The sequence below is a fragment of the Sceloporus occidentalis genome, unplaced genomic scaffold, assembly GCF_023333645.1.
Source record: "Sceloporus occidentalis isolate IW3139 unplaced genomic scaffold, rSceOcc1.0.p SCAF_2, whole genome shotgun sequence".
NCBI classification, from domain to species: Eukaryota; Metazoa; Chordata; class Lepidosauria; order Squamata; family Phrynosomatidae; genus Sceloporus; species Sceloporus occidentalis.
In genome coordinates, this window is record NW_028316982.1 from 91,715,991 (window position 1) to 91,739,024 (window position 23,034).

A 23,034-nucleotide genomic window follows, 5' to 3' on the forward strand; every position below is an offset into this window, starting at 1 on the left:
TATTACACAATGCGATCCCAGATTCCAATTACTAAGCAATTGCACAACTATCACAACTTTATTAGATTTTTATGCTGGTTTCTCTCAAAGGAACTGAGATTTTCCTGAGCTGGTTCTCCTCTTCCGTATCACCTTGATTGCTGCAGTAACACTGTGAAGTAGGTTAGACTGAGAGACTATGAGAAGCTCAAGGTTGTCCAATGAATTTTCTGTACTTTACTGAGCAGAGACAGGAGCTTAGATCACCTTGATTCTAACCAAACACTCATCACACTGGCTTTCTAACTCAAATTTCAGTGAGGAATAATTATCTTCCAGGTCTTTCAATTACAGTTCCCATCAACAGGGGTTTGCTTCTGCCCTCCCTCTGCACATGAGAAATGCAGCGTTTATGTAGTATTCCTGAAAAATGATTACTCCAGTTTTGAAAGGAGGGTTAAATTTTTATCTGTAAAAAACAAAATACCAACATTGTAACAATAACAACATTGTATCTGCTATCCTTCCATTCTAAGAAACCCTGAAGCACTTAAAAGAGTTCTATCTTCTCTGCTAGAGCTCTAGTACATTTCCTCACCTAGCACTGCCAAGGTACCATGAACTAATTTTCAATTCTTCTTCTTAGGGCACCTTGGGAACTATACTTCAGGGATGTGCACTAGACTGGAATTCTAAGTAGCCCACTAAACTAAAAATGCCAGCATTCCTTAGGATGGAACTATGACAATTAAAGTGATATCAAATGGATATATAATGTCAATATACCTTAAGCTGACAAACTATCATTATATAAGAAATCTCAACAGCATATTCAGCAGAAATCATTTCAGACATGCATTCTATTTTATGTCTATCCAAAGAAGGAAGTGATCTGACCACATCACTGTCAAAAATACTGCAATCTCACCTTGGTGTTTTTCTCTCTCTCTGTTAAAGGTCTGATTTTGTAAGATGGAGTAATATCTTTGAATAGCTCCATCAGAGAAATCATCACTAGCTTTCGCACAGTCACAGCCACATTAGGATCCTGTTCCATTAGCATTGCACGCAATTCTTTCAGCTTCTTCATCTGATTTAAGGAAGACATATCCATAAAAACAAACTGACAAATACAGATAAACCTTATATGCTATTATGTTATTACTGCAACTGAGGTGCAAAGCAAATCTGGTACTCATGCTAACATGAACCCAGAGAGAGAGAATCCAAGTCTGTTGCTCACTGGGATAGCCTAGATCAATTTTCTCCAACTTGGGTCACTTCAGAGGTTTTGGCCTGTAATTCCAACTATACTTGAAAACTGACCATGCTGGCTAGGACTGACAGGAACTGTAGGCTAAAACCTAGCTTTAAAAAGGGGTTGTAATATATTCACAATTCCAAATGCAGGATGATTATAGTTACGTAAAAAAAGAGAAAGGTGTCACCTTGACATGAATGTCTAGTTGTAACCAATTGTAGGGGCTGGTGTTCATTTTCATGACTTAGCCGAGAGAGCCAGCATTATCAGAAGATGACTCCAGTGGCAAGACTACTCCGAACACTGTTGCCTTCACACCGAAATGGTACCTATCTATCTACTTGCATTTGCATGCTTTCAAACTGCTGGGTTGCCAGAAGCTGGGCCTCAAACTGCCAACCAAACAAAAACACAATACATTTCAGGCCCTTTTTAATTATACAAGTCCTTCAACGGGAAATTTTGAACCCTGAAATTTTGAATAAGGAATCATTCAATTGTCCTTTCTCTAGACACAATTCTGGACGGCAGGAAAGCAACTCATTTTCTTAGATGCCTCCTTCTCAGCAGACAGAAAGGAAATTGTCCTCTAATATTGACAATTATACAAATAAAACCACACTGGACAGAAGCCTGGGCAGCAGTGTTGTGACAGCAGACTCTCTTAAGCTACACTATCCAACATTCAAATTTGCAGTTGCAATATATTTTCTACTTTTCACTCTTTTGATACTTTTTAACTGCCAAATTTCAAAGCAATTATAATATTACTTACATTACTTTCTGGGTCAGACAGGATAGCAGATGCTAAAGCAGCTATGTGTATTTTCTTCTCTTGTAGCTTCTGTCTCCTGTAAACTAACAGCTCTTCAGGAGACAAAACTGGCAAAGGTTCTGCAGGAACTGGTGATGACAAAAAGCAATTGAGCATTCAGATTATATCTATGCCCACCTGGGCATTCTTCCACAACACAGCAGGCAAAGGAGACATCTGGAAGAGCTGACAAGTTTTCACTGGTATCCCAAATCAGCCTTTTGCCAAACTCGTATTTCAAACTAGTAAACTAACATTTGGGGTGTCAGCTGGGTTTTGTTTGATTAGTTCAACTATATTTAGCAAAGATTTTCAAGTAATACTTCAGGTTTCTGATTTAATTCAACAGCAGGCTGGATCACTTCTTTAAGATTTAGTTTGACTTCTTAAATGCAACATCTGGGAGCAGTTTAAGAGAATTCATTGTCCTGGCAGAATTATACTTTCTAAAAAAAATTACATATTCAAGTAATTCACCAAGGACCACAACCCACAAAGTGTTCTCTGGACTGATTAATAAGTTTACACTAGTGTTCCAAGAAAAATATTATTATTGGAATGAAATTAGAGTCCAAATTACTGTTTTCAAAGTATTACTTTGTGTCTTTTCCATTTCTTCTGCAACATCCTCTTCTTCTTGCTCCTCTTCCACCCTGACAACTGCAAGGAAACACAAACTCTTTTAAGATTCAACAGTGCTACACATTTCAGGTCTTAAACCACCTGCTTGCTAGGTGATCCTGATGGAGCCTCACCTGGTTTTTCCATGGTCTGTGGAATAATTCCATGTTTGTCTTTAATAGGAAGCAGATGAATAACTTCTTTTTCAGGCTCAGTTTGCATGCGTCTAGGCATCTTCTCATATTTCTCAATCACGCTCTCATTCTTACGTTTCCTGGCATGAACAGGTTCACTATGGAATAAACAATTCATCCAATGAAAACATAATCACCATTCCTCTATAACGATACTTCATTAAACTTTAAACCTTACCCAGGCCATTTTAATCATTTTATTCCTCTAGAGTCACACTATACTAGATTTCACACATAATTAGAGCCACAACACAGGCATAGTAAATAATGTTCCTGAATTTTTGCCACCTGCTATATAGAGTACTTTGACAGACAAATCAGTAGCATTTTAAAGATAATAATAATAAATTTTTATTTGTATACCGCTATCCTAGGTAGATCATAGCGGTTCACAACATACAAAAATAATACAATAAAATAAACAACATATATCCCCAGTAACATCCAACAATCTTCCCACACCAGTTAAAACTTCAGAATACAACCTAAAACATTACAACATACAACCATTAAAACCCCCAATACAAACAATAGCTGGATCGAACAAATGTGCATCAAGGGAAGGAAGGATGGTATAATTAAGGAACATGGGGGAAAGCTTGTCGGAAAAGATAGGTCTTCGAATTTTTCCTAAACAAGTCTATAGAGGTGACCGAGCGGAGCTCATCGGGCAGAGAGTTCCAAATCTGTGGGGCTGAGATGGAAAATGCCCTTTGAGAAGATGAGATGTATCTCGACATAGGAACTCTTAACAGATTCTTCCCGCCCGACCTGAGAGTGCGGGGCGGACTGTATGGGGAGAGGCAGTCCTCCAAGTACCCTGGGCCCAAGCCATTTAGGGCTTTATAGGTGATAACCAACACCTTGTATTGCACTCGGAAGCGAATGGGCAGCCAATGTAGATCTTGTAGAATAGGTGTTATATGACTGGTCCTGGAGGATCCAGTGACCAATCTTGCTGCCATGTTCTGTATACTTTAGGACTGTGTTATCTGTGTTATGTGCAATGCGTATATTTTGTTTTTTTCAGTTATGTACAGTATGTTTTATGTTTTAAAATCTAAAAAACATTTTAAAAATACTAATATATGGATTTTTATCTCAGGTACACATGTTATAAAATAATTCTCTTTGGATAATGATGGGGGTAAGCAGATTTTATTGCTTTCACACCTCAGGTCTAAAGGGACAGTCATTTGAGAAACCTGTATCCTCTTACATGACCCTCCGAAATTTGTGAGCAATATTAGAAGTTGCATTTTTCAGTGTCAAATTACATTTTGATCCCACTCCCACAACTAGGTCCAGTGGGCATTTGGAATTTGCTGGGGTTTGGTTCTAGAACGCCCTGTGGATATCAAAATCCATGGATGTTCAAGCCCAATTAAATACAATGGGATAGTAAAATGGTGCCCCTTATATAAAATGGCAAAATCAAGGTTTGCTGTTTGGAACTACGTATGTTTAAATAAATCAGATCTCCTTAAACCTTACCCATCCCCTCTTTTATCCTGGAACAATGGTTATCTCTCTGAAAATTCCTATTCTGTATATAAGCTTCAAATTAATGTTTTCATGATTATTGCAACCAACTAGTATGTGCCTTTGTTTATATAATAATATAATATAATATAATAAATGTACAGGTTTTGTTTAAACTGGTCTTTTTTTCTTGTCCTTTTAAATCTACCCTAACATTAAATAAGTAAGATCTCTTAAGATGAAGCTGAATGCTGTACCACTTCAATACTGACAACATCCTCTACTACCTCTTAAATTAAGGCAAAAAACTAACTAAGGAGGATTCAAGACAAGCTGTGTGGAACACACTGTTATCCTCCACCAACTGACTGCCACTCCTTGTCCAGCTGTCTCACTGCCTAATAGTAAGCCGGTCCTGACAATCATCTGTAGGTTAATGCTTGCATCTCATGAGCTGGACATGAATTTATAAAACTAATGCTACAATAAATGTGTTAAAATATTTTAGGTGTCACAACACTTTGATACTTTTACAGCAGACTTGTATGACTACCCCTCTGGAAGAGATGCATGGTTAGAAGTGGAATTCAAGATTATGATCCACGCTAACTATGGCGGGTTACAAACTGCCATAAAATATGTATTGACTACGTATTAGGGTTAGGAAGGGGCGGTGCTTCCGCACCCCCCAACCCTAGTACGTAGTCAATACGTATAATATGGCGGCAGCCGTTCCACACGGCCGCCGCCATTTTGACGTAGCGGACGCTGTGCGTCTGCACGTTGCGTGGCACTTATGACGTCGTGAGTGCGCCATTGGCGCCTCGCAGCGTCATAACCGCGCCGTAGGAAGAAGCTCCATTTTGGAGCTTCTTTTTTGCTCCGCGAGGGAGTCGCACGGTTTGGCTGCTGCGGCTCCCTCGCGGAGCAAACAGCAGTGCCGGCAGACCACCGCAAAGCGGCGGTCTGTAACGCTCCTATAATACAATATGATACTGGAGTGGAGGCTGGTTTTGTCCCATTTCTTTTACAAGAAATTTCCTTCAGACTACTGTCTAAATGACATAGTGTAATCATACATTCTTCTTGTGAACCTCTGTAAGTGATGAAGAGCGACAGACTGCTGTAACCATATGTCTGAAAACACATATAAAAAATATTATACATCCTGACAAATAGGCAATTTACTATATATTGGTCTCATCACAAAAGAACACATTTTACATGAAATAGAATATAATCCATCTAGAATAGGTCAGGCTTTAAAAAACATGACACCACTGGTTTGCTTTGAAGTTGCAATTTCTGATTTGCAACTGGACAGTGCACATTAACAAAAAATTCAAGACAGCATGCTTCACGATGGGGTTAGCATTTATATAATGTTTCTATAAAGCACGAGCCTTTCTGGATTCAATTTCAGTTCAAAAGCTCTTCATAGTGTGATAAAGTTAGCACTGCTAAGGAAAAAGGGGCTTAATGAAACTCATTACAGCCATCCAGAATAACTAATTTCTCATTTTCCAGGGGAATAATTGGAATTTGGGTGAAATCTTTCTCCTTCTCTAGCAGTTCTAAAACATATATAGGTGGAATTAGGTGGCAGAGAAACAGTGCACAGTATGCATATTTTGTAAGCAGGTCTTTTAAAAACACATCAGTACAGCTAAATAACTTACATATTATCAAGCAGACCCTTGCATCTACATAGTCTGGGTGCACTCAAACAAGATAAAGGTGATCTTTCAGAAATCTTGCCATTACATTTACAGTACTAGCTACACATCAAATACGTTTCCCTAAACAAGCTCAATAAGCCTACAAACTAGCAATTTGCAAAAACAGAGAAGGTAATTGCATTGTTGTTTGTTTAAGCAAGCACACAAAACAGAAGGACATTTCCTGGATAGTCATTTATTGGGCTACTTGCCTTGCGAACCCAAGAGTTGTGGTGTTTCTGTGTATCTTCAAGAGATAGCTATTACAAAAATGACAGTGGGAAGTGTCTGGACAGACAGTGCTATTCTTAAAGACTGTGGGGAAAGAACTTCCTCAGGAATACAGCATTGCAATTCCACAACCTAGATATTTCTTTCCAACAATATGGAAGACTCACAACAAAATCCTATCCATGTCTTCTCAAAAGTAAGACCTAAAGAATTAAATGTGGCTTACTTCCAGGAAGTTTAGTACAGAATTGCACCCTCTTATCTTCTCTCTCTTTTTCTGGCTACGTTCACAATATACTTTCAATTTCTAATTATCTCTTTCCCACTGTTCTTGCACACAGCCAGAATAACTCAGTCTACCCCCTTGCAAGTGCAAGTTTTATAAAACTCCATAGCCAACAGCTATGAACAACCAAAGCCACTAAAACAGAGGTGGGAAACCCACAGAGGTTCTCCAGCAACTGCATCTCCCTTAAAAGGGAGGCTGGGATTTGTGTGGATGGGTTTGCTCCACATTTACCTTTCTAGATTTGGAAGATGTGGAGAGAGTGAAGCACACTCAGCCTGCGCTTAGAGAGCTGGCTGAATCCCAGCTCCTGATCACCTGGCTTTGTTTCTCCCTCACCTTCCCAGAACAGGAAAGGGGGGGGGGGGCTGAAACCAATTCACTGGCAAGGGTGCCAATTGGAAAAGCACCAATCAGAAAGCTAGTGATATCAAGGGGAGGGGTTCTTCTTTGGGCAAGAGCCTTTTCTGTGGTGGCCAAATAACAACAGACCTTTCTAGCCTTTTCTGTATCCCATTTCCTCCTTTATTTTAAAGCAAACCAAAAATGTTCAAAAAAGAAAAAACAAATAACCCTAACAACCCTAAAAATGGTTTGGGACTGGATCATATTTCTAATGCTGGCATTTGTTCTTTTCGTTTGTTTTAAATTCATTATACTTTTCATTTTCCACTTAGGTACCTTGGAAACTTTAATTATACACAAATATAGCACCTTTCAATAATGATGTACATCCCATCTTTTAATAATAATGTGAGTCAATATGTAACAGCTTCATATAATGGAGAGTCACAAATATTAAATCGCCAATGGCATGTAATACATGTACAGAAAAAAGATCTAACTCACGATCAGTGATATTTCCTCAACAACACAACAATCCTTAAGAAGTTCAATCATTCAAAACATTTCTGAAGGTTGAAAGACTACATTAGATGGTCTAAAGATAAATAAACTGTAATAGTAGGAAAGTACAGGAAGTTTTTTAAAAAATTCAAAAGAAGCTGAAAATATTTCATAATGTCATAACTTATCTAGAAAAACACCTGGAAGTTAATATGAAGGCAACCACAGCAGATGCATCCTTCCGCATATAAGTAATTAATCCTTTGTATAAAAATGGGTAGCTTACTAACACTGTAATTCTGCTACAATTTGCCTGGCATATCTTAGTAAAACTGATTTTTATGGGTTAATGATAAGCATATTGTACGCAACCTCTGAAAACATCTTTCAGTACAGTAGACCTATATAATTTAGTCATCTTGTCTCATGGGCTTAGTAAGGCAATGTGTAAAATTACACAGTTGTTTAGTCACAGATGTAAATTCTAATAATTAGGTCTTTTCTTAACCATTACTAGTGTACTCTAACTTAAGAAATGGCTTATGAAGCTGCCAGCTTTTAAATAACTTTCATCCCATTTTTACTTTAATCTTTTGTATGTCTCCATGTGTGTGTACATATATATCTCTCGTCAACATTATTTTTCCACTCTTAAATGTTATTTCCAATATGATGTTACATTTAAAAACTCTTCACTGATTATCCAAATGAGGCAGCATTACCATAAAATAAATGAAATTTAGTCCTGTGCTGTGGCAGAATGATATACTACCATGCAAGTTATAAATGATACATTTCCTTGTAACACCACACCAGAATACCATCTCTGACACAAGCAGAAAGGATGCTTGGGTAGATACTGTATTTGAAAAACTGCTTCACTAGGAAGTTATTATGGTTGCTTTTAATTGAAGGCAACTTAATCTGAAGTTAATCTATTAGTTAATCTATTATAACCAATTAAATCTATTTAAATGCAACTAAAACAAAAGTTCTGAAGAAAGAGGTATGATGTCTTTTTAAATCATACATGTAAGGCAGGGGTAGGCAACCTCTTTGAGCCGGGGGCCGGGCCGCCGTCCCCCGGACAACCGGGGGGCCGAAGCAGTGGGGCGGAGCCTCCACCCCTGGGGGCGGGGCCACGCGCCGGGGGCGGAGCCCCCACCCTCCAGGGGCGGGGGCGCATGCTCCGCCCCCGGAGTAGTAATAATAATAATAATAATAATAACGGTTACTAGCATGGAAACTACTAAAATGCAATTCAGAATAGAAGGGAGAAAGCATGCACCACTGTCTCAACCCAGAAAAGCACAAGGAGCTGAAAGGAGTTTTTGCAAAGAGACCACCAAGGGCAAATAAATAATAATAATATTAACAAGTTACTACTAAAATGCAATTCAGAATAGAAGGGGAAAAGCATGCACCACTGTCTCAACCCAGAGAAGCACAAGGAGCTGAAAGGAGTTTTTGCAAAGAGACCACCAAGGGCAAATAAATAATAATAATACTAACAAGTTACTACTAAAATGCAATTCAGAATAGAAGGGAGAAAGCATGCACCACTGTCTCAACCCAGAGAAGCACAAGGAGCTGAAAGGAGTTTTTGCAAAGACACCACCAAGGGCAAATAAATAATAATAATACTAACAAGTTACTACTAAAATGCAATTCAGAATAGAAGGGAGAAAGCATGCACCACTGTCTCAACCCAGAGAAGCACAAGGAGCTGAAAGGAGTTTTTGCAAAGAGACCACCAAGGGCAAATAAATAATAATAATACTAACAAGTTACTACTAAAATGCAATTCAGAATAGAAGGGAGAAAGCATGCACCACTGTCTCAACCCAGAGAAGCACAAGGAGCTGAAAGGAGTTTTTGCAAAGAGACCACCAAGGGCAAATAAATAATAATAATACTAACAAGTTACTACTAAAATGCAATTCAGAATGGAAGGGAAAAAGCATGCACCACTGTCTCAACCCAGAGAAGCACAAGGAGCTGAGAGTAGTTTTTGCAAAGAGACCACCAAGGGCAAGTAAATAATAATAATACTAACAAGTTACTAGCATGGAAACTACTAAAATGCAATTCAGAATAGAAGGCTAACCCCCCCTCCCCTAAAGAAGCAACCAACCTCTCTCTGGCTTGCTCTTGCTGGCCAGCTGGCTCCTCCTTCTTCCTCCTCCTCCTTTCCCTGCTCTTCTATTCATAGGGAGGAGGGCAGAGGGCATGGTGGAGCCCGATGCAGGCCTGCTGCAGCCCCTGGAGCCCTGTTGGAGTGCTCCAGGAGCTGCACCAGGCCTCCTAATGGGCGCCGCCATTTTGTTTTTCAAAATGGCGGCCAAAGTCTCACGTGACCTTTGCCATCCTGAGGTCACGCGAGACTTCGGCCGCCACTTTGAAAAACAAAATGGCGGCCACAGCGGCGCGAAAATGGGGGAAATCGGCGGCAAGACTGCACAGGGGCCGGCAGGAAGGCCTTGGCGGGCCGGATCCGGCCCGCGGGCCGCAGGTTGCCGACCCCTGATGTAAGGCATCATAGCACACAGCATGGCAGAAGCTGCAGCCCTTCCAATGAGAAAGGTGAAGTCTGGTGCTGCCTCTGGATTTGAAGTTACATAAATTTTGGAAGGAAAAAACATCTACTTTCTAATTGATTAAGAACTATATTGTGGTATACAGCTACCCCCCTTTCCTTGTAGAAAAGGATGGATACAGGTCACTCTTCCTCTGAAGTCACTCTCCCCACCTCATGTCCACAAACCCTTCTCTAGTACAGTAGGTTTAAAAAATGTAAAGGAGTTTTCACTATTTGCACTGTACAACCATATGCTGTACTCTTGTATGTAGATATGTACATATGTAGATACAGAAACTCTGTTGGGTTTCCTGTCCCTCAAAACAAAAATAGGAAAGCTGACAACTACACCTACAAATATACTACATCATATCAACTAGGATTTTCTGTATGTTTACATATTGTAGAACAAACCTAATTATGTACTCATGAACACTCATATGGACTGGCGGGGGGCAGTGTTATACCCCAGGGTGTAGTGATTCTCATTGAATTCAAGAAATACTCCTGATCAATGCAAATTTTTTATACACTTCAGTGAAGGCTAAAATAATTTTAAAAATTAAAATAGACAAACTGCCTGTTACTGAATTTTGCCTAATGCTATAGTTTATCAGCAGAAGATGAAGCAATTGTCACCAAATATCTTTACAGTAGAATGAAGAACCTTAGATCCTCTAAATCAGTGGTCCCCAAACTGTGCTCTTTAAGGGATTTTGGACTTCAGCTCCCAGAATCCCAGGCTATTGGCTAACATGACTGAGACGTCTGGGATCTGAAGTCCAAAATCACAGCCACTGACCATTCTGGCTGGGCCTGGAGAGAATTTAAATTCAACAAGATTTGAGTCCTCAGGTTCACTGCTGTCTCATCTGGTTCTTCCACTACAATTTTCTGGGTAAGAATCACAGCATCTGTAACTCAGCTAACAGTCCAAAACACACTGCAGAAATAATCCAGTTTGAGTCTGCATTAACTGCCCTAGCTCAATGACAGGGAACCTGGGAACTGTAGTTTTGTGAGACATTTAGCCTTCTCTGTCAGAGAACCCTGGTGCCACAATAAACTACAATTCCCAGAATTCCCTAGCACTTAGCCAGGGCAATTAAAGCAGTCTCAAACTGGATTAGTTCTATAATGTGTTTTGGCCAATGACAGAGGAGCCCTTGATGTCACTGTAAAACCCATTAAAAGTACTTCCTTCAGCTCCCCCAGGTTCTTGTGAATGAAACTTCTTTCCCTGCCTCTTTCTTTCCCCCTTTCCTTTGGAATCTGTGCACTTACCTTCTGCAGCACTTGAGCACATATTTCCAAGTTGTTTTTTTTAAAAAGCAAGTATTACTGCAATCTCCTACTGTTCCATGAGCAAAAAATACTTCTTGCTATGACTCAGAATAGCATTTTAGATCTGCCTTTGACAGACCACACACAATTAAGCTTTACACCTTGTCTACATCAATGCTTGCTAAATAGACAGAATATATGCTTGATAAAGCAGACGCTGTTGAGATGTTGAAAAACACTGCCATACATTTGTAAACACCTACTTGGAAGATAAGTCTCTGGTTATAAAAGATGCCTTTTGAGCCAACTCCTCCATTAATTTCAGATCATCTTCATCCATCATATCAAGAGGGAGGGCTTCCTCTTCTTCCTCTTCCTGCCTTTCTGCTGAGGCAAATGACGAAAGAAAGAAAGAAAGAAAGAAAGAAAGAAAGAAAGAAAGTGCCAAGGGAAATGTATACATGAAACTGAAAAAACAGGAGAAAATACTTTTTTCATTTCTACATTTGTATACCTGTATCAGCCAATAAACTCAACAGTTCTCTTTAAACTTGTAAAGTATAATATATGTATAACTCTGTGCTATTTTTTCAAGCTTTACATTACTGTGAAAGTATCTGATGTTATATTATGCTGTTTTAACTTGGCCTTTTTCCACAGAACTCAAACATATGCAAACAAGTTCTAGTTTCTAGTTCTGGCTAGCCATGTTTTGGCAGTTTGGACAAAACCAAAACTATGATTTGCCTCAAGGATCAGGAAGAGGAAATGACAATGATCATTCACCTAATGCCTCACCATAATTCAGTGTTATGTCTGAACCATCTCTTTGCCTTGCAATCCAAATGACATGTGATCTCTGAAAGACCAATTCCTTAGCCAGAACATGATATGGGCACGGAGTGGGAGTGCACAACCTGTGGCCCTTGCATACTACCTGTACACATGGAGCCAGGAGGAGTACCCACTGTTTCCCTGCCTTCCATGACAGTGATTTTCCACTGTCACAGAAGTAGCTAGTCAGTAGCCAGTAGAGGTGATCACTGAAGCTGGGGGAGGCAAATGTCTAATATCTTTCCTAACCCACAGCAATCCTACTTCTAAGATAGTTGTAACTAGTAGTGAGAAACAACAATGAACACTGATGGTTATTCTTCTAGTCCTTCAGTCATTTAGTTTGCTTGTTAGAAAGTCTACTCTACTCACAAACATAAGCACTCATTGAAACTAACATGCCAGTACCAAACCGCATGAAAAAATACTGTGGGGACTGGGAGTAAAACTACAAAGATGACTGCAACCTACCTTATATTCTCTATCACTTTCAAATTTAATTTTAAAATTTATGTTGCTCTCATGAAAACTTCCCAACATATTGGCTAGGATCTAATAGTGTACTTGCACTGGATTCCAAAACCTTTGCCAGCAGAATCAGAACTTTGGTTTCAGATACTGTGGGGATCAAAAACTGCTCCTGGGGACTTTCATGGAACTAGTTTTTAGGGCATACAGAATGCTGCAAAAGCAAGGGATCAACACCTCTCAGATTTGACTGGAAGGAGCAAAGACAGCATACTACTGGCCTCTGGCTTTTTTATTTAATTATATATACATACCACCTCCTTCCTCAAGGTCTTGGACAAATACAATAGTGTACAATATGAAAAGTACTTTCTGCAAAGAAATACCACATTCTGAGTTGTACATATTCCTAAACCAACCTAGCTTGAAAGGAATTATGGAAGACACAGTCGAATATCTGGAGAGACAAATATTAACCACCACTGCTTTTAAGAATTTCTTATCAAAGAAAAAAGGAGGCATGATGTTCAAATCATAAAATGATCACCTCTGACAACAATGGTAGCCCTGGCTTACTTAGTTACATATACAGCTATGTAAATCTCACCTGGATGCTTTTTCTTATTGTCCAAAGGCAATGGTGTCTTGGATACAACATCTTTGACAGCTTGTCGGAGCTTCCTCTGTTCTTTTCGGTATTTCTTAGCAGTACTCTGTTGCTTGAACTGTTTGTTTTTTAATTTGTTGTCAAGTTTTATTTTGCTCGTCTTCAGCAACTTGCGGAAGCTTGGTACACGTTTGGTATTTTTTCTCTGAAGACAGTAAGGGATAAATTAGTTGGCCTTTCAAATCTGCTGCATTAGTACATTTTAAGTTAAGGCTTCTAATGTCAAGAAACACAATAAATAATTATAAATGCAAAGATTCCAGAAATCACAGAAGAGTGTTACTGACTTCATGTCCTACTTGTGGGTTTCACACAGGCATGTGGTTTGATGTTGTGAGTGACAGGATGTTGATCTAAATCAGGAGTGGGGATGTGTATCCTCATTCAAAGAGATCAATGGCTACTACAACAGCATAGTCTACATCCTCCTCCTTACAAGAGATATGTGAGGCAGCAGGATGGAAAGAGCCAAGCACATTTATAAAACATTATAAGCTAGACAAATTTAAGGCAGCATTAGGCAGAAGAGTGCTGCAAGCTGTAGTAGATGAGAGATAAAAGCAGTAACCCACCCAGAAGCAATTGGGATTGGGTAAATCTAAAGGAAAGTGGATTGTTCCACCTGCCATCCTGAGAATGAGGATGTACTTACTGTGAAGGGATGGCAGGAGGAACTATCCTCACCCTCCCTGTTCAGAATTAAAATAATAATAATAATAATAATAATAATAATAATAATTTTAGAATGGGAAGAAAATTACATACAGAAAAAATAAGGTGGTGACATCTTATTTAGTTGTATGTGGTAACAACTATACTGTACATACAAAGGTAAATATTCAAAACGGATGGTGTGCACTGGGATAAACCCAAGGAAAGTGGATTGTTCCACCTGCCATCTTGGGAAAGTGTGGTCCCAAGCTGCCTCCACAACGCCCCTCACACTTGAACCATTGCTTGCTTTTGGGGTTTGTTTTTTAAATTCATTGTGATTTTCTAGCCATTTTTGACATTTTGCCAAATAGAGAAGAAACAGGCCCACAGGCAGATGCATCTCCTCAGCTGCCCATGGTCCAAACTTTGGTGTGATCCAGCAAGGCTCTTCCTGGGCATTTATTCTCGATGGTATACATATCTTAATGTCACTGTGGTAAGTCACTTTGACAGACTTTTCATGCTGTAACTCTACCATAAAAGGTAAAAATAATAAAAATAAAAGTAAGATATAGCCATGCAGACTTCAGCCTACTTCCTCAGATGAATATACTGTAGTCTAGGAAAGGTCATGCTGCCAACTTCTTTATTTCAGTGAGGCTCAAAGGTGCTACAAGATCCCTCTACATACACAGGGATTGACTTGTCCCGGTGGCAACAGAAGATCCAGAGCAAATGGTGACTTTCATGCAGCCCACTCCCAGGTCTTTTAGAGCCCTCACACTATTCACACCAATGCCTCATAATATCTATTGACAGAATTATCCTTCAGAGGGTTTCCTCTTCCTCGCTCATGCTCCTCTTTTAGGGTTACCAGAGCAAAAACTAGAGATGGCTCCTTTCACTCACTTTAATGGTTTGAGGAGCATAACCCAAACTACAGGATGTGGGGGTCTTATCTACAGGGAAATGGGAATTTCAGCAGGCACTCTTTGCTACCTGCTTTCATGACAAGCAGCACTTGTTATAATAACAACAACAACGTTCCCCACCAAGATCCATAGGAAGAGGTGGATAAAAAATAGTCATTATTAATTACTATTATGTGAAGTGGAAGGCTTCCAGAGTTTTTTGTAGGTTTTTTGGGCTATGTGGCCATGTTCTAGAAGAGTTTATTTCTGGCGTTTCACCGGCATCTGTGGCTGGCATCTTTCTCTGAGAGAAAAACCCCCACTAAAAACACTATTATTGTTGTTATTATTATTATCTGATTTGTTCAGAGGAGGTTTGCCATTGCCTTCCTCTGAGGCTGAGAGAGTGTGACTTGCCCAAGGTCACTCAATGGGTTTCCCATGGCAGAGCAGGGACTCAAGCTCTAGCCTTCCAGAGTCCAACATTCAAACCATTGCAACACGTTGGCTTTCACATATCTCTTTACTGTTGTGTGTCTTTCAAGTCCTTTCTGACTCAAGTCGCCCCTATCCAGTTTTAATGGGCAAGATTGTCTTCAGAGGGGGGTTTGCCATTGCCATCCTCTGAGGCCAAGAGAGTGTGACTTGCCCATGGTTACCCAGTGGGTTTCATGGCTGAGCCAGGATTCGAACCCTGGTCTCCAGAGTCACATGAGCCCTATTTCCTCTGAGGCTGAGAGAGTGTGACTTGCACAAAGTAATCCAATGGGTTTCATGGCTGTGCAAGGAATTGAATCCTGGTCTCCAGAGTCATATGAGTCTTGTTTCCTCTGAGGCTGAGGGAGTGTGACTTGCCCAAGGTTTCTATGGCTGAGCAGGGACTCAAACCCTGGTCTCTAGAGTCATATGAATCCTCTTTCCTCGGAGGCTGAGAGAGTGTGACTTGCCCAAGGTCGCCCAGTGGGTTTCCATGGCTAGGTCAGGATTCGAACCTGGGTCTTCCAGAGTCATATGAGCCCCAACACTGAAAACCATTAAAGAAAGGGACAGGAGCTTTCCAGCTTCCACTCTGGCAAACCTTAATAATATGAAGGAGTCTCCCCATCTTCTTTTGACTTCTAAAAACGAAGCCAAACTCTCTGCCCGCTAATTGGCACCATTCACACGTTACGTTACGGGTCTCCCTCTCCCGCGTCAGCCAACCAGCCCCGCCCCTCCCCTCGCGCGCGCGGAGGAAGCGAGTGCGCGTGCGCGCCCTCAGTCCCTCGCGCTCAACCGCTCACCGGCTTCATAGCGGAGGAAGGGTCAGCAGAGGTTGAAAGAGAACGTTGAGGCTGCGATGGCTGCACGCGGAACACCAACGGAAGCCTGAGAGAATGAGCGAGAGGCTGGGAAAGAAAGGCAGGCCCCGGGTTGCGCCACAGCGGCCTCTAGCGGCGCGGAGGAATTGCAGTTGCTGAGCCTGTGGGGAATTGTTGCTCCTCTAGGGCCTTTGTTTATAACCGGCTTGAAGAGTGCAGCTTGGTGGCGCAGTGGTGAAATGCCGGTACTGCAGCCACTCGCTCATAAAGGCCACTAGGTTAAAGATGCTCCAAGGTCCACTCAGCCTGGCATCCTTCTCTAGGTTGCTGAAATGAGTACCCAGTTTGTTAGGGGCATTTAGTGTATTATTATACATTGTAAAACGCTTAGAGAGTGCTTACGTGCACTGATAAGCGATATAATAATAATAATAATAATAAAGTTTATTTATATTCTCTGAAGATGCCAGCCACAGATGCTGGCAAAACATCAGGAATAAACTCTTCTAGAACATGGCCCCATAGCCCCAAAAACCCTCAAAAAACTATTTATTTATTTATATTTCCCACCTCTCCCAAGGAGTGAGGTGGGATTACACCAATAAAAATGATACAATAATACAAAATATGATCAATAAAACACTAATACTGAGTTAACCAACATTCCTATCAGTTCTCTAAAATAACAATTCATCTATAGCAAGTACTGTACACTTCTATAGCACTTATCAGTGTGTTTAAGCACTCTAAGCGGTTTAATGTGTAATAAATAAGCTAAATGCATGCTATAACTGCCACCTTTCCCTGTCTTTGCCCAAGGCAAGGGGGGGGACTAACATGATGTAGTGTTGGACTAATACTCCCAGAGAGACCAGGGTTCAAATCCCGACCCAGCCATAGAAACCCACTGGGTGACCATGGGCAAGCCACACGCTCTCAGCCTTAGAGGATGGCCATGGCAAACACCCCTCTGAAGAAACCTTGCCAAGAAAACCCCAATGACACGTAGCTCTTGAGAGCTAGAACTGGTTTGAGTGTTGCACTATGACTCTGGAGACCATGTTTCGAATCCCAGCTCAGCCATGTAAACCCACTGGGGCAAGTCACATTCTCTCAGCCTCAGAGAATGGCCCTGGCAAACCTGAAGAGACTTGGCCAGCAAGCCCCATAATAGCTTTACACTTAAGGTGGCCATAAAGCAGAAATGACTTGGAAGGCAGCAAGAAGAAGAAATAGTAGTAGTGGAGGGGCAGAAGAGGCATCTACACTGTAGAAATAAGGCAGTTGGTGGTTTTGCAAGCCTCTTCTGCCCAAGAGTGTTGGTGCCTCGCCAAACTACAAATCCCAGGATTCTGTAGGACTTGTTATTGGCATTAAAAGGGTGTCGAACTGCATTATTTCTACAGTGTAGGCACCTCTTCTGCTCCTCCACTTGTTGTTGTGTTCCTTCAAGTCATTTGAGTGTTGGGACTATGATTCTGGAGACTCCAGATTCCCAGCTCAGGAATATAATAATAATAATAATAATAATAATAATAATAATAAACAGTTTATTTATAGCCCACTTTTCCTGAGAGATCAAAGCGGGTTACAACAAAGTACTACACAATGTACAAATTTACAAACAGCATCCACATAAAAATCCATATCAGTACATCAAATTATTAAAAACTAGATAAAAACACAAGATTAAAAACCACAACAATAACTAGCTAAAAATGCTCGTGTAACGGGGAGACAGGAGGAATCACAGCGTCTGGGGGAAAGCCTGTTGGAAGAGGAAGGTCTTCAACTTCTTCCTAAACAGGTCAAGGGAGGTAACCGAGTGGAGCTCATCGGGAAGGGAGTTCCAAAGCTGCGGGGCCGAGATGGAAAAAGCCCTCTGTGCAGTCGCAATATACTTCGTGTCAGGAACCCTCAACAATTGCTTCCTGGCCGATCTGAGAGCGTGGGGCGGATTATATGGGGAGAGGTGGTCCTCCAAGTACCCTGGGCCCAAGCCATTTAGGGCTTTATAGGTAATAACCAACACCTTGTATTGGGATCGGAAGCGAATAGGCAGCCAATGAAGATCTTGCAAAATAGGTGTTATGTGGCTAGTCCTGGAGGATCCAGTGACTAACCTAGCTGCCATATACTGCACTAATTGAAGCTTCCGGGTTTGGTACAAGGGTTGCCCCATGTAGAGCGCGTTACAGAAATCTAACCGAGAGGTCACCAGAGCATGTACCACCGTTTCAAGGTCCCCCCGGCCCAGGTAGGGTCGCAGCTGGTGTATCAGCCAAAGCTGATAACAAGTGCTCCTGACTGTCGCATCCACCTGAGATGTGAGGTGGAGCGACGAGTCCAGAAGCACCCCCAGACTGCGAACAGAGTCTTTCAGGGGGAGCGTGACCCCATTCAGGACAGGTGGACAAATTTCCATCCCCGGGCCCGGGGAACCTATCACGAGTACTTCCGTTTTCTCCGGATTCAAGCTGAGTCTGTTTTCCCTCATCCAGCCCATTACTGACTCCAGACAGGCATCTAGAGGAGAGATGCCATCCCTGGTCACTGCATCAGTCGGAGGCACAGAGAAGCATATTTGGGTGTCATCAGCGTACTGATAACACCGCGCCCCGTGTCTCCGGATAATCTCTCCCAGCGGTTTCATGTAGATATTAAATAGCATGGGGGACAGAATGGCTCCTTGAGGAACACCAGGTGTAAGTGCCCTCTTATCAGAGCACACATCCCCCAGCTGCACCATCTGGAATCTACCCGAGAGGTAGGAACGGAACCACTGAAGAGCAGATACCATGGTCAATGGTATCGAAAGCCGCTGAGATGTCTAAGACCACTAACAGGGACACGCTCCCCCTGTCCATGCCCAGACGGAGATCATCGACCAGGGTGACCATGGCAGTCTCAACTCCATAGCCTGCCCGGAAGCCCGTTTGAAATGGGTCTAGAAAATCAGTATCATCCAAGACCGATTGAAGCTGAATGGCAACCGCCCTATCACCTTCCCCAAAAAAGGCAGCAGCGAAACAGGCCGATAATTACTTCGAATCAGGGGGTCTAGGGAGGGCTTTTTTAACAGCGGTTTTACAATGGCTAATTTCAAGCTGGATGGAAATCGCCCTTCCCTGAAGGATGAATTAATTATGCAGTGTAACATAGTAGTTACTGCCGTCCCCCCTGAGCTGCTAGCCAAGAGGGTCAGGGATCGAGAGAGCACGTTGTCTTCCTAACACTTCGAAGGATCTTGTCCACTTCCTCAGTACTCACAGACTCAAAATGATCTAGTACAATTGAGTCCATGGAAGCTCCGGAGACCTCTACTCTGGATCCTGAAGAAATACTGGCGTCGAGATCAGTTCTTATCCGAGAGATTTTATCCGTGAAGAAGTTGTTAAACTCGTCACAGCAGGCCTTGGATGGTTCCAAAATAGGGTTCAGGGAGGAGGGCAGCTGAGTAAGCTCCCTCACTACCCTGAACAGCTCTGCCGGACGTGACTCTGCGGACGCAATATGTGCAGCATAGAACGAATTCTTTGCTGCACTTATTGCCACTCCGTAGGCCTTCAAGTGAGAGTCTAGGAGTGCCTTGTCGGCTAAGTGCTGGTGTCTTCGCCAGTTGCGCTCTAGTCGTTGCAGAACCCGCTTCCTTTCCCTGAAATCTTCCGTATACCAGGGTTGTTTCTTGGAAGCAGGCCTGAAAGGACGCTTGGGAGCGATACTGTATAGCCCTGGAGAGATCTATATCACAGGTGTTAGTCAGGGCATCAACAGAATCGCCATCAGTTCCAACCATATACCCCTCTAGGGCTTCTTGGAACCTATTGGGTTCCATCAGCCTTCGAGGGTGGACCATTCTAATAGGTCCGCCACCCCCGAGAGGGATCTGGGTAGATGCCTTGAATTTAACCTCGACCAGGAAATGGTCCGTCCATGACAAGGCGGAGATATTTGTTACCTCCGCCCACGGAATCTCCATGTCTGTGCAAAAAAACATATCAAGTGTATTACCAGCAGAGTGCGTGGGCCCTGTGACCAGTTGAGACAGGCCCATGGCAGTCATGGTAGCTATGAACTCCTGAGCCGCACCAGTTGGACTATGGCTGGCCTCGAAGGGGATGTTGAGGTCCCCCAGGACAATAAGCCTGGGGGACTCCAACACCAGCTCCGAGACCAGCTGTGTCAGCTCGGCCAGGGAGTCTGTTAGTGCACGGGGTGGCCGATAGACCAACAGAATCCCTAAACTGTCTCTGGCCTTCAGGGTCAGGTATATACATTCAATATGGGCAGTTTGCTGGACATGGTTCCTGGCTAAGGAATAGATGTTCTTATGAATCAAGGCAACAACCCCCCCCCCCCCCGCCCACCTAACCTGGTCTGGTCCTTAACTGAGTACCCGGCAGGAAGGGCCTGTGCCCACACTGCTTCACTTTCAGGCCCAAGCCAGGTCTCAGTAATGCAAGCCAGGTCGCAGCTCTTATCCTCTAACAGATCGTAAATGATGTGGGTCTTATTCTTTACGGACCTGGCATTGCACAGGAGCAGAGACAGGGTTTGTGGTACAGTTGGACTGACCCTCAGATCTCTTTGGTTAGGAAAGTGGATGGAAGGAGAGATAGATATTACGCATATAAACCCACTGGGTGACCATGGGCAAGTCACACTCTCTCAGCCTCAGGCAAAGGCAATGGCAAGCTTCCTCTGAACAAACCTTGCCAAGAAAACCCCTTTATAGGGTCGCCTTAGGGTTGCCATAAGTCATAAATGTCTTGAAGGCACACACAACATCCACAAATGCACCCTTACTCATTGTAGCTCTGGTTTGCTTCATGTGCCCTTAGGGAACTGCGCCTTGCCTTACTACGCACACCCGTATGAATGCCTTATTGTTGATTGTTGTACCTTCAAGCAGTTTCAGACTTATGGCAACCTTATCACAGGCTTTGTTCAGAAAGGACAAATTGCCTCTGAGGCTGAGAAGGTGTGACTTGCCCAAGAACACCCAGTAGTTTCCCATGGCCAAGTAAGGATTTGAACTCTGGTCTCCTGGAGTCTTAAGCCAACATTCAGTCCCCTGCCTCACCCCCATGTCTTAGTCCCCTCAAAACGCACCAGCACACTCTCCAATCCAAAACTTTGTTCTTGGGCACTGCTTAATTTAAGATGTATTGGTGCCAGGGTTGGCTGCTATAACAAAAGTCCTGAGGTACCAGTCCTTTAACACATCAGTATGTCATGGAATAAGCTTTGATGGAGTACAGGTATCTGGGGCAGTGAGTTGTTGTTGTGTGACTTCCAAGTCATTTCTGACTTATGGTGACCCTATGGCAAATCTAGCACAGGGTTTTCTTGGCAAGATTTCTTCAGAGGAAGTTTGTCATGGCCTTTCCCTGAGGCTGAGAGAGTGTGACTTGCCCAAGGTCACCCAGTGGGTTTTCATGGCCAAGCGGGGATTTGAATCATGGTCTCCAGAGTTGTAGTCCAAATGCACAAACCATTATGCCACACAGGCTCTCAGGCTGCATTTGTAATGCTTTGGTCTCACAATTCATGCCTGTTTCCTTCAAAGCCCAGAATTAGAGGCACATGGGTTTGATGCATACAGCCTCCAAAGCCAGTGTCCAGAAAACGAAGAAACCAACTATTTGCAATCTATTTACTTCCTGCTTTCCAGCTGACAAATTACACCAACATGCAGCTATATATTTTGCTGTAGTGTGTTTTCAAGTCAATTTCTATTTATGGCAACCGTAAGGTAAACCTATCATAGGGTTTTCTTGACATATTTCTGCATAGGGGGTTTGCTATTGCCATCCTCTGTGGCTGGAAGACTGTAAATTGCCCAAGGCCACCCAGTGGGTTTCCATGCTGGGATCTGAACCCTGGTCTCACAGTGCCCTAATCCAACGCTCAAACCATTACACCACACTGGCTCACATATTACTTTGGCACAATAACAACACTAGCAGAAAGATCATACATGACATAATTCTTCTTAAATTCTTTCAGATTTTGCAACTGCTTTTTAAAAGAGCTGAAGAGGTCACCATGAGCCCAATATTCTCAGTTTTACAATCAATCCAAACATCTTGCACCTAATGGACCTCACTCAGCTCCAGCAACAATTTTTGTTAATTTTATGCATCTTCAAGTCATTTCTGACTTACGGATACTCTAAGGCAAATTTATCGTTGGGGTTTCTTGGCAAGATTTGTTCAGTGGAGGTTTGCCATTGCCTTCCTGAGGCTGAAAGCATGTGGCTTCCTCAAGGTCACCCAGTGGGTTTCATAGCTGAGCTGGGAACTGAACCCTGGCCGCCAGAGTCACAGTCCAACAGCACTCAAACTACTCGGCCATGCTGGTTCTCCAGCAACAATAGCTCTTTCTAAACACTCCACATAGTATGGATACTGCTATCAAAGGACTCCTTTATCCCTCACATTTCTGACAAGGCTGGTTGCAGATATATTTGCTAGGGAAGCAGCAGAACAACTGCCCTGTCATTCTTAATTTCCATACAGCACCCAAAGGCAGAAATAAATTAAGGAAGTCCAGCTAATATTTCCAGGCCTCCTTCAACATTCAAATGGAGGGCATCCATGAAGGCTGCCTTATCCAAGAACCCTATTTATACTACCAGGAGGAAGGCATACAAAGGCAATTTGGTAACACTGGGATTAACAAGGAAGAAGATAATAGTTTTCTATCCATGTAGAAGATATTGAGCAACATATTCATTTGCAATAATGTGTTCAATATAACTATGCTTAAACAGACTAAACATTACACTTTGCACTCCACGCTCTTACTCTCTAGCCCTTAAATTTATGCCAGAACATCACCTTAACTAACTAAATAAAGGTAGGTATTTGCAATTTCCCTGGCCCTGCCCTGTTTCATGTGCA

The 23,034-nt window shown here is 42.3% G+C and overlaps 1 protein-coding gene across 3 annotated transcripts in view; it reads right to left on the reverse strand.

Moving 5' to 3' along the window:
* Positions 1-16,195, reverse strand: part of LOC149318686 (nucleolar complex protein 3 homolog) — a 30,115-nt gene extending 13,920 nt beyond the window's left edge. Inside the window, exons 1-7 of one of the 3 annotated variants that reach the window (XM_089510272.1) lie at positions 16,112-16,195; positions 13,204-13,408; positions 11,558-11,681; positions 2,810-2,967; positions 2,652-2,714; positions 2,016-2,143; positions 908-1,069 (exon numbers count right to left, since the gene is read on the reverse strand). In XM_089510272.1, coding sequence (XP_089366398.1) covers positions 908-1,069; positions 2,016-2,143; positions 2,652-2,714; positions 2,810-2,967; positions 11,558-11,681; positions 13,204-13,408; positions 16,112-16,120 — 849 coding nt within the window. In that variant the 5' untranslated portion in view covers positions 16,121-16,195. Of the gene's footprint in view, positions 1-907; positions 1,070-2,015; positions 2,144-2,651; positions 2,715-2,809; positions 2,968-11,557; positions 11,682-13,203; positions 13,409-15,906; positions 16,037-16,111 lie in introns of those variants that run through there. The other 2 variants (XM_089510271.1, XM_089510270.1) reach the window with 2 other exon arrangements.
* Positions 16,196-23,034: the final 6,839 nt, after the last annotated feature.